The sequence below is a fragment of the Vulpes vulpes genome, chromosome X (assembly GCF_048418805.1).
Source record: "Vulpes vulpes isolate BD-2025 chromosome X, VulVul3, whole genome shotgun sequence".
In the NCBI taxonomy this organism is placed as follows: domain Eukaryota; kingdom Metazoa; phylum Chordata; class Mammalia; order Carnivora; family Canidae; genus Vulpes; species Vulpes vulpes.
The window spans coordinates 11,837,304-11,851,406 of record NC_132796.1 but is presented as its reverse complement, the minus strand read 5'-3'; the positions used below and the strand labels follow the sequence as shown (position 1 = coordinate 11,851,406).

At 39.2% G+C, this 14,103-nt stretch overlaps 1 protein-coding gene across 2 annotated transcripts in view; it reads left to right on the top strand.

The window, feature by feature from the left end:
* The first annotated feature begins 1,615 nt into the window (after nt 1-1,615).
* ACE2 (angiotensin converting enzyme 2) overlaps nt 1,616-14,103 on the top strand; it is a 40,107-nt gene continuing 27,619 nt past the window's right edge. For both annotated transcript variants that reach the window (XM_025986728.2, XM_072743721.1), the window contains exons 1-5: nt 1,616-2,129; nt 8,062-8,220; nt 11,574-11,667; nt 12,334-12,477; nt 13,902-14,014. In XM_025986728.2, coding sequence (XP_025842513.2) covers nt 1,947-2,129; nt 8,062-8,220; nt 11,574-11,667; nt 12,334-12,477; nt 13,902-14,014 — 693 coding nt within the window. In that variant the 5' untranslated portion in view covers nt 1,616-1,946. The remainder of the gene's footprint in view (nt 2,130-8,061; nt 8,221-11,573; nt 11,668-12,333; nt 12,478-13,901; nt 14,015-14,103) is intronic.

Sequence of the window (14,103 nt, the reverse complement as noted above, 5' to 3'; positions counted from 1 at the left end):
AGTGCTGTACTATACTGAAACTCTGAAAATTCAGATCCCCCCATGCCCACCCCCCGCCAACTTTTTTAACATTCTTTGTCATAATTGCTTACATTTGTCAATTACTTTGTTAGAAAGATTGCATATTTTGATTCATATTAAGGATAGTGAGAGCCCCTCTTTTTAATATGGCAAAAACAAATCTGTCATCTTTCCTGAAGGCACACATCCCTCTGCTGCTCTTTATCTACACCTCTATTGTTGCTCTTAGACTAATGACTATAATGGAAAGGTCTGTACCCTAGAATCAAAAGGCATACCTGGCTCTGCAACTTACTAGCTTAATGAGGTTTGGCAATTTATTTAAGTTCTCTGAGCCTCAGTTTCTTAATCTATATAGTATCTATAATAAAGATTTACCTCTAGGGGTGCCTGGGTGGCACAGCCGGTTAAGTGTCTGACTCTTAGTTTTGGCGCAGGTCATGATCTCAGGGTCATGGGATTGAGACCTGCATTGGGTTCCACAATCAGCACAGAGTCTGCATGAGCTTCTCTCTCCCCACCCCTCACCCCGTTCCTCCTATTTGTGCACCCGCTCTCGCTTTCTCTCTCCAATAAATAAATAAATATTACTTGACAGGATGAGCACTGGGTGTTATACTATATGTTGGCAAATTGAACTCCAATAAAAAATATATAAAAATAAATAAATAAATAAATAAATAAATCTTTAAAAATTTACTTAAATGAGATATTATAATGCAAAGCACTTTGGGCAGTTACTTAGAAGTATTTTTTCCTGTTCTATAGTAACACTAATATAACAACCATGCAATAGGGAAAGTCATGAAAACTTTTTTGAAAGGCTTGGTTACTGCACCTGGACCTGGAAGACTTGTTTTTCTGGGTGAAGAAATATTTTCCCTGTGTGAAGATTTCATAATCACCGTCAAGCTGGCCCATGAGCCCTGCCATTTAAAGTGGCTCCTCTCTTTTATCTCTGATATACCTGCACCCTGGAAATGAGGACACTAATCCAGCTCTTGAGACTCTACAGGATACCCACTGAAGTCTCTCTGAATTCTGCATTGCTATGATTCCATGCTTTTGGATGACCAGAGCGTGACATGGACATTCTTTGAATTTCATACCATGCAGAGTCATTTTTATTCCCCTGGGACCTCGACTGAGTTTAGAACAGGTAAGTGAAAGAAACGGAGGCACACAGGGAAGTCAGCCATAGAACCAGTGTTCAACATGGCATCTGAGAAGTAGAAAGTAAGCCGTTTTAAGTTTACCCAAGCCAGATCACGTGAGTTAACCTGTGGAGTGGAGGGTAGTCTTATACTTTTAAAAACTGGCCATGGAAATTAAAATTTATCAGAAAAAAATGAATTCCATAAAGACAAGGGCAAAGTAGTTTAAGAAGGGAAAATGTTACACAAGTAGAAACTGTCTGTGAATTTGAGCTTAAAATAAAAAGAAAGGAGGGATAACTGACTTTTAATGGAATTGTCTGTAAAACATATAAGTACCAACAATACCCCCATGATCCCTAAATCTAGGCTTCTTCAATCCCTGTAAAATTATAACACCTTCAGTGTATCTTTAACAGCTTTTTAGGAACATATTAACCAAATGTGCAAGTTCGGATCTGGCTATAAAATGCTAGGAGAGCTATGATTCTCTAGGATTAATGAATAACATTTGTTTATTTGATTTACTTTAAAAATCATTCTAAAAATCTGTTTATATATCTGTCCTCTCCAGGATGAACTTTATATTGGTTCAGCAGATTGTTTACTGTTTCTTCTTCTTCTACTACTTCTTCTTCTTCTTTTTTTTTTTCATCTTTCCTGCTCAGTGCCCAACCCAAGTTCAAAGGCTGATGAGACAGAAAAACTCATGAAGAGGTTTTACTCTAGGGAAAGTTGTTCAGTGGATGGGATCTTGGTGCATAGGGAAAGATGTCAGGCTCTTCCTGGCTCCTTCTCAGCCTTGCTGCTCTAACTGCTGCTCAATCCACTGAGGATCTGGTCAACACATTTTTGGAGAAGTTTAACTATGAAGCTGAAGAGCTGTCTTATCAAAGTTCACTTGCTTCTTGGGATTATAACACCAATATTTCCGACGAGAATGTCCAAAAGATGGTGAGTTTTCATGGCTACATAAGGGTATTTGTTGCTTCTTAAAGATTAGATTACTATCCATACAACTGAAAAGGAAAATCAAAGAAATGCTCTGAGTTGTGAGGTTGGATGTTTGCCTTAGTATTTCTGATTTTGGAGTCCCAGACGACTAAACTTAATTGACCTTGGGGCTCATTTGGAAACTGTTACAAAATAATTCACTGGTCTCGGTCCAGATTCTTAGAAACCAGTGAACATGCTTTGTAAAGTTGCCACCATAATTCTCATCATAATCAGGGTTTCAAAGCATTTCGTGGAAATGCCATAAGTTATTGAGTTAATAATTTTCCCAAGCTTACAGTGTCAACAGGAATATCTAAAGACTCTCTAAAATGATATATTAACTGGAAAATGCAATTGGAGGCTTAGCGAAAAAGCTAGCTAGTAATTAAAGTAACCAGGGGTCTGGAGGCTGGATTTGGGAATTCCTTCCTTCATTGTCACGGAGCTCTGAGGGACTTTCAAAGGTCACAGAATCCATCCAGAGCCCTACCAGAAAAACTGTGATTAAACCAGTTCTGACAAATCTCAGAATGCTCTGGGAAAGCAAGATGCTTTGACAAGTGCAAGGATTTAGGACTTTCTTCTCTCACAGATCTCAAAGCAGTATCCTTACATATTCGTGTTAGAAGCTGAGTAACATTATTTAAAAGATTTTGCAACACTTGGATAGCAATACATTCCTTCAAAAATGTAATTCAGGAGCTTATTTTTTCAAATGCTTATTAGTAGGCTGTGTGTTTAAATTACTGCTACTCACAGGACAGATAAAATCTGAGACCTACTGCCTCCTTTGAAATTCCCCAAAAAAAGGTTTTCCATTTTTCTAAAGCTCAGGGAAATCCTGGAGATTTTGACAGCCCGGTATCATCATGGGAGATCATTTGTTTCTTATCTCATATTTTGGTCTTACCTCTCTTTATCTCTTTCTTGTTGCTTTTCTCTCACTTTTTATTTGCTCTCTGTTGGAGGTGCCTGTGGTGTCCTGTTTATTTGTTTTCATTCTCAGCTGGCTGATCCCATAGGGGCGGTGAAAGTATACCAGCTTTATGCCCTGAGGGCTCTGGAGCCAGACTGCCGGGTTCAGATCCTGGCCCCACCACTTTCCAGCTGGGTGAGCTTCAGTTGGTTAATTCGCCTCTCTGCACCTTCATTATCTCACCTGTGAAAAAGAACATTGTACTCATACCTGCCTTGTAGGGTGGCTGTGAAGCCCGAATTAATACCCGAAGCCACCAGAACAGAGCTTGAAGCTTATGAGCATGGGAGAATGACACAGTATTATTGCTCTGGGTGTGGGAGGAAGGTATAACTGCAAAAGAGACATGTAGCAGTTCCGCGGAGTGCCCTTTGCTGAGAAGGCATGTTAAAGAATGAGACGTAGTGATGTTTATTGAAATCATCTCTGGATCATTAAGTGTTATTACTTTTAAATTGCAGTGGTTGATTAGAGCCAAGGCCAGAGAGGAAAGGGCATGAATCATAAAGTGTGGCCAAGCTGCAGAAAGTCTGGACCCTTTAAAGGAAAGAGAAAATATTAGGATGCAAAAGGGAAGCAGGTGCCACCAGCTACTAGCCGGGAGGGCAGTCCAGTGGTCAGGAGCCTCTGCTTTTCCTTGGCGGGTGGTGGGTACCTGGGTAGAAGAGCATGAAGTTAATTTTGGCTGACTCCTTTGGTTGGGAGCAGTTTCATGGGGTTTCAGACTTAGTTATAGGACATGGGGAATAAGGTGAAGGTCTTTCTTTGCTTTGACTATGGAGAGCCTTTAACAACAGCTTTACTGAGATATAATTTATGCACCATAAAATTCACCAACTTAAAGTATACAATTCAATGCTTTTTAGTATATTTACAGCCTTTTTAGTATATTACAGAAGGTTTATATACCACCTTCGGCACCATCTAATTTTAGAACATTTTCATCACTCCAGAAAGAAGCCACATGCCTGTTATCATTCTTCCTCCCAGCCCCTGGCCCTTAGCACCCACTAATCTACTTTCTGTCTCCAGAGGTTTGCCTGCTTTGAACATTTCATATAAATGGAAACATACAATGTGTGGTCTCTTGTGACTGGCTTATTTAAATTTACGTGTTGTAACATGTAGCATCACTTCATTCCTTTTTGTTGCCAAAGAGTACTCTGTCGTATGATTTTTCTTTATTTTTTTATCACAAAAAATTTCAAACGTGTGTAAAAGAAGAGAGATGAGTATATTGAATCTCCTCATACCCTTCATCCAGCTTTACAAATCATTAACACTTTGGCCAGTCTTGTTTTATTTTTCTACACAACTCCACATTTATTGGATTATTTTGAAGGAAATCCAAAACATGATATAGTTTTGTGTGTATATTTTACCTTGGAGCACTCAAAGTATTTTTAAAACCACCTTAATAATAGTGCCATGCCAAAAACTTAAGTTTTGGGGGTTATTAATAACAATAACAAGTTTTTGGAGCTATTAATAACTCCCCAGTACTGTCAAGTATCTAGTCAGCATTCAGATGCACCCTACCGCCTCATCTTTCTTTTTTCAATTTCAGCTGTTTTGTTTGAATCAAGATCTAACAATATCGTTTCCTAATCATTTTGAAGGATGTACATTAGCTGTCTTTTAATCTACGGAGTCCCTCACTTTTTTATTTTGTATTTTTTGCAATTTATTGGCCAAAGAATTAAATTTTTGGTGCTATAGAAACTCCCATTTTCTGGACTTGCTGATTTGTGCCGTCTAAATATTGCTGACCATGCTCTTTTGTCCCCTGCATTTACTGTGAATGTATAGATCTAGGGCAGAGGGAAGAGCACTTTTTCTGTAAAGGCCAGATAGTAAATATTTCAGGCGTTGTGGGCCCTACAACCTCTATTCAACTTTGGCATTGTAGCACGAAAGCAGCCATAGACAATACATAGATGAGTGTGACTATGTTCCATTAGAACTTTATTTATAAAATCATATGGTGGGCAGAGTCCTGATCTAGAGACTTGATCAGACTCAGGTTTCATCCTTTAGTTATTTAATAGGTATGGAAATTGAACTTCCACTACTAGCATGATGCAGGAATATCAAGCCAAGAAATTAACAAAAAACTAGTTCAGGTCCCTAGAGCTCTGGAAAAAAGAATAGCTTGGGATGGAAGAGTATGCCCTCAGAAGAAGAAGGAGAAGGAGGAGAAGGAGAAGGAGAAGGAGAAGAAGAAGAAGAAGAAGAAGGAGGAGGGGGAGGGGGAGTATGAGTATGCCCTAGGAGGTCAAAATTCAAGGCAACATCATGTAATTGGAGGGGGGGGGGGATTTAAAGTATAACACTTAGAGTATGGTAGTGATAAAATAAGACAGATATCTTCAAAGTACCTATATGCAGTATAATTTTAAAAATGTTCTATGACTGGGCCCTTTTGGGGATTGTGAGTTGTTTCAAGAGGAGATTGAGAATAAAATTATTCCTATAATTTGGTATTAAAGTTTTACCAGAAATTTTGCTTGACAGTAGAACATCCTGGATTGGGGGAAGAAGGATAGGGACTTAGAGGTGAGTGGTGGGTTGCATAGATGAATCTGTGCCATAGATCAAACTCTTCTTTCCATAGCTCACTACTTCCCACTCATGTGTGCTGCAGAGAAGAATAGAATGTGTTGAATACCATCTATAATCAATGTTTGGAGCATTAGCTTTGGAGGCAAACATATCTGGGTTAGCACTCTGGTTCTTTCAATTACTCACTGTGTGACCTAGGGAAAGCTACTTACCTGCTCTGTGCCTCAGTTCCCTCATTTGTGAAGCGGAGACAATCACAACTACAAGATTGTTTGTGAAGATTAATTGAAAAAGTAGTTCCTGAGGGGTTGGTTGTATGTGCTCAATAAAAAGAGAAATCATTTTCCATTTTTACTGCCACTATTTTCATCTCTTGCCTGATCCATTGTCATTTCCACATGCCATTTGCATCATGTTATGTGCATGCTTGGAGCCCCTAAGTGATTCCCTAGTATTCAAAGAATAAAAGTGAAATTTCTTAGCCTGGAAAATGCAATTGTGCCTGAAGTCCTGCCTTTGGGATTGGTACTAGTTATCTATTGTGTTAAAAATTATCACAAGTTTAGCAGCTTAAAATAACACACATTTATAATCCCACAGCTTCTGTGGGTCAGGAGTCCAGGCATAGTGTAGCTGCATCTTCCATTTCTGAGTCTTTTTTTTTTCCATTTCTTAGTCTTATAAAGTTGTAATCAAGGTCCTGGCTAGCACTGTGGTCTCGTCTGAGGCTTGACTGGGGATGAATCCATGTCCTCAATTCCTCAAAATGTGGCCCTTTCCACAGAGTCATTCACAACACGGCATCTTGCTGCATCAAAGTCAGCAAGGGAGACAGTTTTAGCAAGATGAAAATTACAATCTTATATAACACAAATATGTCCATCCTGTCACCTTTGGTATATTCTACTGGTTAGAAGTGAATCATGGCTCCTGCTCACACTCAAGGGGGAGGTGATCACACAAACGTGTACCTCCTGGAGGTAAAGATTATGGGCTCCATCTTAGAGTTTGTCTACCATGGGATCCAGGATCCAGGTGGTGTCACTTGATTCCCATAACCACTATTTATTTCTCTCAGCCCCTTTATGCACCTATGAATAATGGAGACAGAAGGATTTTCTATCTCATGGGATTAGGAAGTTCAAATGAAGTAAATTATTCTGCAAAGTACTCTCCATCCATCCAACTCCTACCTACTTTAAGGTCTTCTGCATGAGGGCTGGGCCAAATCTACTTGCCTGCATGAGTCTTTCTTTTCCGATAGCAGAAACTGCTTGGGCACTCAAAGTTTAGACATTATCATATGCTCTTATATTTTATTAATGAAACATTCATGATGCATATCTCAACTGTCTGATAAGTTGTCCTAAGCAACTTAAGGACAAAAAACTTTTTTCTATAAATTATAAAATAGCTACCTTTTTTGAATGTTTAGGATGTATCAGATACTGATATAAACATTTTATTATTTGTTAATTGTTCTCATCCTTACAACAACCCTTTAAGGTAAGTCCTATTATTACTCTCATTTTACTGGCTCAGAGAAGGTAAGTAAATTGCCTAAAGTCACACAGCTAGTCAGAGGTGTCTGACTTCAAGAATGGAATCCTTCCTTGTCTCATATGCTACCTTTTAAATATAGTCTAGAAAAGTACAATGTACAAAGTAATTGTTCATCTTCATCTTTGATAAATGGAAATGAGTTTGTACATTGAGAAAAGACTGCACTAGAAGAATCTAGAGAAGTCCACTTGCCTATACTGATGTTCAAGATGGGGGCAAGTGAGTATCATCACCTGCTTGTTGGTTTCTTTTGCTGTTAGAAAATCACCATGGCTACCAAATGGCCATATTCTGGGCAACATTCTTTGGGGGAACATAATTTAAGATCAGAATTCCTGGTAAGTCATGGCACCATGGAGCTCACTGCAAACTGTTTCTCATTTCTTATGGTTCCCATTGTCATGAGGGGCTATATTCCCATTAAGTTTGTTCCGAGCTTTACTGGGCTCTCCCTTTAGAGCATTCATCCTCAAATCCCCAATTAACTCACCCACGTCACAGTACTAAGGCCATAAATTCCGGGGCCCCACAATGTGAATTATCTGTGAGAATTCATTTCCAGTTCTGGGGATAGGACCCTTGGGAAAACTAGGCACTGGGCCAGAAAGAGAGAGTGACCAAGAGTGGCCTGATCACTCATAACCTAAGCCTTGACCTTCAGCAAAGTAGAGAACTAAACCACTCAGGAAATATTATATATTCCACCAGATGTTTTTTTGGACAGTATCTTCTGTTCTATCTGTTCAAGCAGTGCCATTCTGACTTCAACTTTATTTTTTGTCATTTCAGAATAATGCTGGGGCCAAATGGTCTGCCTTTTATGAAGAACAGTCCAAGCTTGCCAAAACATACCCACTTGAAGAAATTCAGGATTCCACAGTCAAGCGTCAATTGCGGGCCCTTCAGCACAGTGGATCATCAGTGCTCTCAGCAGACAAGAACCAACGAGTATGTGAACATTCTAGCACTGACCCCCAGGAGCTGAAATATCTGGGAAACATTAAACATTAATATCCCCATGGCTGCTTCCTTTATCTGCAAATATAGTGCTGCTGACATTAGAAAGAGCTCTGTGCCTAGGTAGGGTGACCACATAATTTGTCATCCAAACTGGAATCCTTTTGCAAGTGAAAGAAGACACTGGTAATAATTATGTTAGGACACAAAGTTAAACTGGTGCTGTCTGGGCACTGTGTTGTATATGCATACTGTATACAGAAGTCACCTTCGTAGGACCAGGCAGCCTGAAGAATATACTTAGTCTATGTCAGTTATGATCACCGGGGGTGATTTTGCCCTCTGCCCCAGGGACATTTGATGATATCTGGAGACATTTTTGGTTGTCATAACTGGGGGAAGGCAGCTATTAGACCTAATAGGTAGAGGCCAGGGGTGCTGCTAAGCATTCTACAATGCACAAGACAGCCCCCAATGACAAAGAGTTATGTGGTCCAAAATGTTAATAGTACCAAGCTTGAGAAGTCCTGTATGTGGTCCAGTCCTTTCCCCCTTTCATTCTTGACTCTTGTCTGCAGTATCTTTAACAAATGGCTAAGAATCTCAGCTCAAACTGCTTTAGAGGTGAGGGGAGGGTTCATCTCTTTCCAAGACATCCATATCATAGGTGGGTCCCCCTAATTGATGGAGGTGCTCCCTCCATTGAACATTAAGTGCTTTACCTCTGCTTTGTTCTGCCTTCTGGATCCAAATTGCTCTTTCCTACAATAATTTTTAAATAAATTATGGTAGCTCTTTTTAAAAACTAGTTGAGTCCTTTTTTAAAGAAAAATCTAGGCTAAACATCCTTTGCTCTGTCAATTTTCCTCTGTACAATGGTTTCAAGTTTTCTAACCAGTCCTAGTTGCTGTCTTCATTTTGTCAGTAACCTCAAAGTCAACATCACACTCTGAGTTGGTTCTGGTCTGCATGAAGGTGAGCAGGAATATGACGTTCTGCACCCTGTGTTCTACATCTATTAAGACAGTCTATGACTATATTTGGATTTTGTTTGCTTGAGTTGGGTTCTTTGATAGTCAGATTCCATGTTGGCTCATAACAATATCACTGTCAATGAAGTCTCTAAATCTCTTCTACCAATGTTGCTCTAAAATGATAGCTTTCAAAATTCTGCTCTTAAGTAGGTAGTTTGTTCAAATTAAAGAAAGCCTGTATTTTCCCTGTTAAAATAACATCTCTCGTCCCATCTCTCTAGCTTGGGAGCCAGCAAACTTTTTTCTGTAAAAGGAAAGATAGTAAATATTTTAGGTTTAGTGGGCCATATAGTCTGTCACAATGAGTCAACTCTGCTGTTGCAGCAGGAAATCAGCATAGCTAGTACATAAACAAATGAGTGTGGCTGTGTTCTGATAAAACTTTACAAAAACAGGCAGCAGACGGTATTTGGTCTGCAGATCATAGTTTACAGACCCCTGATCTAACCTATTAAAATATTTTTATCTAAAATATTTGGCTATTTAACATCAAAGTCTTCTTTCTAAGTTGCTTTTCTTCTGGAACTCTGTGTTGTAATCTCCATCTATAAAAAGAAAAAATTCATGATAAGGACAAAGATAAAACCATATGGCACATATCTTCCTACAAGTTGATATTTGTTATTCCACATTCTTTGGATCCAATTATCTAACTTGTTATAATCCACTTTATCTTATCCATTCCATACTTCTCCATCTTTTTCACAAAGACACCATGTGAAACCTTGCCCATTGGTCTTGTAGAGTCTCTAGACAGACTGATCTAGCCTGAGTGGAACCTGGATCCTGTATTTTTTTTTTTTATAAGATCCTAGGTAATTCTAACATGGAGCCAAAGTTGAAAACCACTGAAATGCGTGTAAAAGCTTGGAATGTTTGGGGAGAGAGAGGACTCAAGGATATATGAATTTAATGGAGAGGAAGGAGGGGAGATTGAAAAAAACAGGTAGACAAAGACCATGAGGAGTTTTGTGCCATGGTAAGGAATTGGATTGATTCCTTTGGACTGTGAGATCTTGTTGATGTTCTAAGAATGGGATCTATTTCATGTTTTAGGATAATGATTCTTGTAGCAGAGTGAAAGAACAATGGAAGAGGGAAATAGGAGAAGGGAAATAGCCTTTCATCCAGTGCTTCTTAAATCAAATGTGAAAGATAACCAGTTCCTTCTTTCCTTCCTTTCTTCCTTCCTCCCTTCTCTTCTCTTCCCTTCCTTTCCCTCCTCCCTCCCTCCTTTTCTCCCTCCTTATTCCCTTTCTTCTCTTATTACAAAATCCATTGTAGATCAATACTTGGTTAACTTCATTGCTCACATGCCTAGATGTCATGAAAATATCAAACGGTTTTAAAAAGTTAATAAAAATTTATTCCCTTTAAAAAATGTATTCTCTTGATTCCTGTACTTACACAGAATAGAAACAAACCATTTACTCTCTTGTACTGGTCCACAGACCACACTTTGAGTAGCACTGCTTAACTCTATTACCTTTACTCTCCTTTACCTCCATGGTAAAGTTTAAGCTCTTTAGTGTGGCACAAATGGGCCCTCATGACCTGGCCCCTGCTGACCTTCCATCCTTATGTCCCCTGCTTCCCTAAGTCAGTATCACTATGCCAGTTTCCTTCAATGTGTCATCACTTCTGGAAAATGCCTGCTCTTTCCCTACCTCCATCCATTTTTTTTTTTTAAGGCTCTGCCTTCTATCTCCTTTTTCTACTTGACCAATTCCTACTTCTCTTCCAAGACACAGTGCTAATGCCCCCTCCTCTTTGAGGCTATTCCTGAATTTCCAAGTTATTCATTTATCCACTTTCTGCCAGACTGCCACATCACTTTTTCATGACAGTTATACCACTTGTCAATTGGTTATGTAATTATTGATTTCATGGCTGCCTCAGTGTCCCATGACTGTGGGGTCCTTGAGGACCAGTGACTTGTTCATGTCAGAGTTGCTAGAGTGTAGGACATAGTAGATGTTCAGTAAATGTATACTCAAAGAATGTTAAATGAAACAATGAAGACATTTCTCTGTGCATGTGTACCTGAGCAACATCCTTGGAATTTTGGTAGATCTGTTTATTTCAGCCACTCCACATATATTTACTACGTGTTTCTAAGGCTCTGCACTAGTTGATGGGGGTAGGGATAGAGATATCCCTGCCCTACATAAAGGAGGATACTGGGCAAAGATGTGAACTGCTATATTTTGAGGCATAAAAAAATCACACGGTCAAAAGGACATCTTTGCCTTAGCATTCTATACAGCAGATATCCCAGCTTAAATGTTATTTATTATGTTTAATTTGCAGTTGAACACAATCCTAAATTCAATGAGCACTATCTACAGTACTGGAAAAGCTTGTAACCCAAGTAATCCTCAGGAGTGCTTATTACTTGAACCAGGTAGGTTATTAATTTTGAGCAATGATTATGAAATTTAATTTTTTTACTCTAAGTTTTAAAGATTTTATTTATTTACTTACTTGAAAGAGAGAGCACAAGCATGTGCCCACACACTGGGGTTGGGGCAGAGGGAGAGAGAGAGTCTCAAGCAGACTCTACACTGAGCCCAGAGCCCTACACAGGGCTCAGTCCCACAACCCTGAGATCATGACCTGAGCCGAAATCAAGAGTTCGATGCTTAATGCTTATCCGACTGAGCCACCCAGGTGCCCTTTTTTACTCTAAATTTTAAAACTGAGATTGGAACTAGATGTTGACTTTGTGCCTTTCAAATGGGTAATCCAATGATAAGATTCCAAATAGGTGTTTCAACACATAGATTAACTTTTAACTTTTAACAAAACTTCATGGTAAATTATATCACATTCCAAGTACTTTAATTAAGGTAGTTGCCAAATGATTTCAATGGTTTATTTTCTTTGCAGAAATATTTTGAAACTATAACAAAGATGAAGAAATCAATAAATCATGAGATTTAATTTAATTACCTTATGACCTTGTTGTCTGCCAGCCTTACTTGTAATCCTTTAAAGCTCACACAATTGTTTATGAATAAAAATTTTACAAATGCATGTTTATTTCCTATTGGGTGCTTTGCAATGACAGGTTTGGATGACATAATGGAAAACAGCAAAGACTACAATGAGAGGCTCTGGGCCTGGGAAGGCTGGAGGTCTGAGGTCGGCAAGCAGCTGAGGCCATTATATGAAGAGTATGTGGCCCTGAAAAATGAGATGGCAAGAGCAAACAGTAAGTTCACTGGTTGGTAGAGGTCCTGAAGCCCTCTCTGGGGCTGTGGGCTATTTCTCAGGAATTACCAAGGCTGCCCTTTGATAGGAGAGGCATCCCTAAATTAATGATCATCTGCTGAACAAATTCAGGTTATGTGTCTCAAAGAGGAAAGTATTAGGGAATAAGGAAAGGTGCACTGACTTTCTAGACTTTAAAGAGCTCAGTTACAGAGCATCAAACAAATCACTTGTCTGGGAAAGTGTCAGGAGCTTCCCAAGGCAACCTGGGGATTGAGTAGGGATTCTGTTTCTCAGATAGGGTGGAAGACAGAGACACTGTCTCTCCCCTAAACTCCTATCTGGCCACAGTTTATTCTCAAAGGTCATTTGTGTGTTTAAGTCAGGGTGGTGTCCCAGAAAGAAAGAAAAAAAGATGAATTTAGGCTGGAAATCCATTATGTTCTGCAGTTGTAATTATAACTCAAATCGTGGGGGTCATAAGACTTTTAACATGGGGCGGAATTTCCATATCTCCTAACTTATTCTCCTGCCCGAATAATGAGCTGGAGCTGTGGCATTATGAGTAACTTTATGCTTTGGTGATTCTCGGCACCCTGGGGTTGAGTAAGGAAGAATTTTTTTTTCATCTGTTGTTTCTAAATGTCTTTCCCTGCCACTTAAACTTCTATTCTCAAGCCACGAGCAAGCTGGAGATTGTAGCTTATCACCATATCCTTCCGTCCAAGGAGTTCTTCCTCTCCTCCTCCTGATCATTCATTGCCAATGTGCATATAAAAATAAAAACTATTAAAATACATTTGCAAACTTCATTGGCTAATATCCTAACGCAAGCTCGTGTTTCCTGATGCTGAGATACTACATGTAGCACACAGAGATGTTCTGTGCAGACGTATAATTTGCAAACAGAGGCTCACTATGGCAAGGTCTAAGATGAGTTGAGTTAGATTTGAAAATATAAGGCCCTGAACAAAAGGAGAATTTAAAAACTCAAATCCAATCACATGTTTTAAAGCCAAAGATATAAACTGAAGTATGGAGAAAATAGAGGCCAGGCCCAGGGCTAGGAGACTCAGAGTGTGCCTTTGCCTCTTACCAGTAGTGTGACCCTGGACAAATGATTTCACCGTCTAAGAACATCATGCTAATCTGCATGGTGGGGATTTTACTAATGTCAGTCTTGTAGAGTTTTTGTGCATGTTAGATGAGATAATGCATTAAAATTTCTGGCAGAGAGCAAGTGCTTAACAGACACTAGCTAGTATTATTATTCATTTCATGCCTTTGAGTTATTATTTAGAAGGGCAATAAAAATGTGACACATCTTTGGATTTTTTTTAACCTCCCAGCAAGGTTAATTTATATATACTGTGCTTCATCTCTTTCTTTCCCTTAATTTCTCTTCCTTCTCCTTTTAAAAAACAGATTATGAGGACTATGGGGATTATTGGAGAGGAGATTATGAAGAGGAGTGGGAAAACGGCTATAACTATAGCCGCAACCAGTTGATTGATGACGTGGAACATACCTTCACACAGGTAACCAAGGAACCGTACACAGAGACAGGTGTAGGGCAGTGCACGAGAAGAAGGGACAATGACCAAAGGCATTTGGGCTTGTTCTTAAC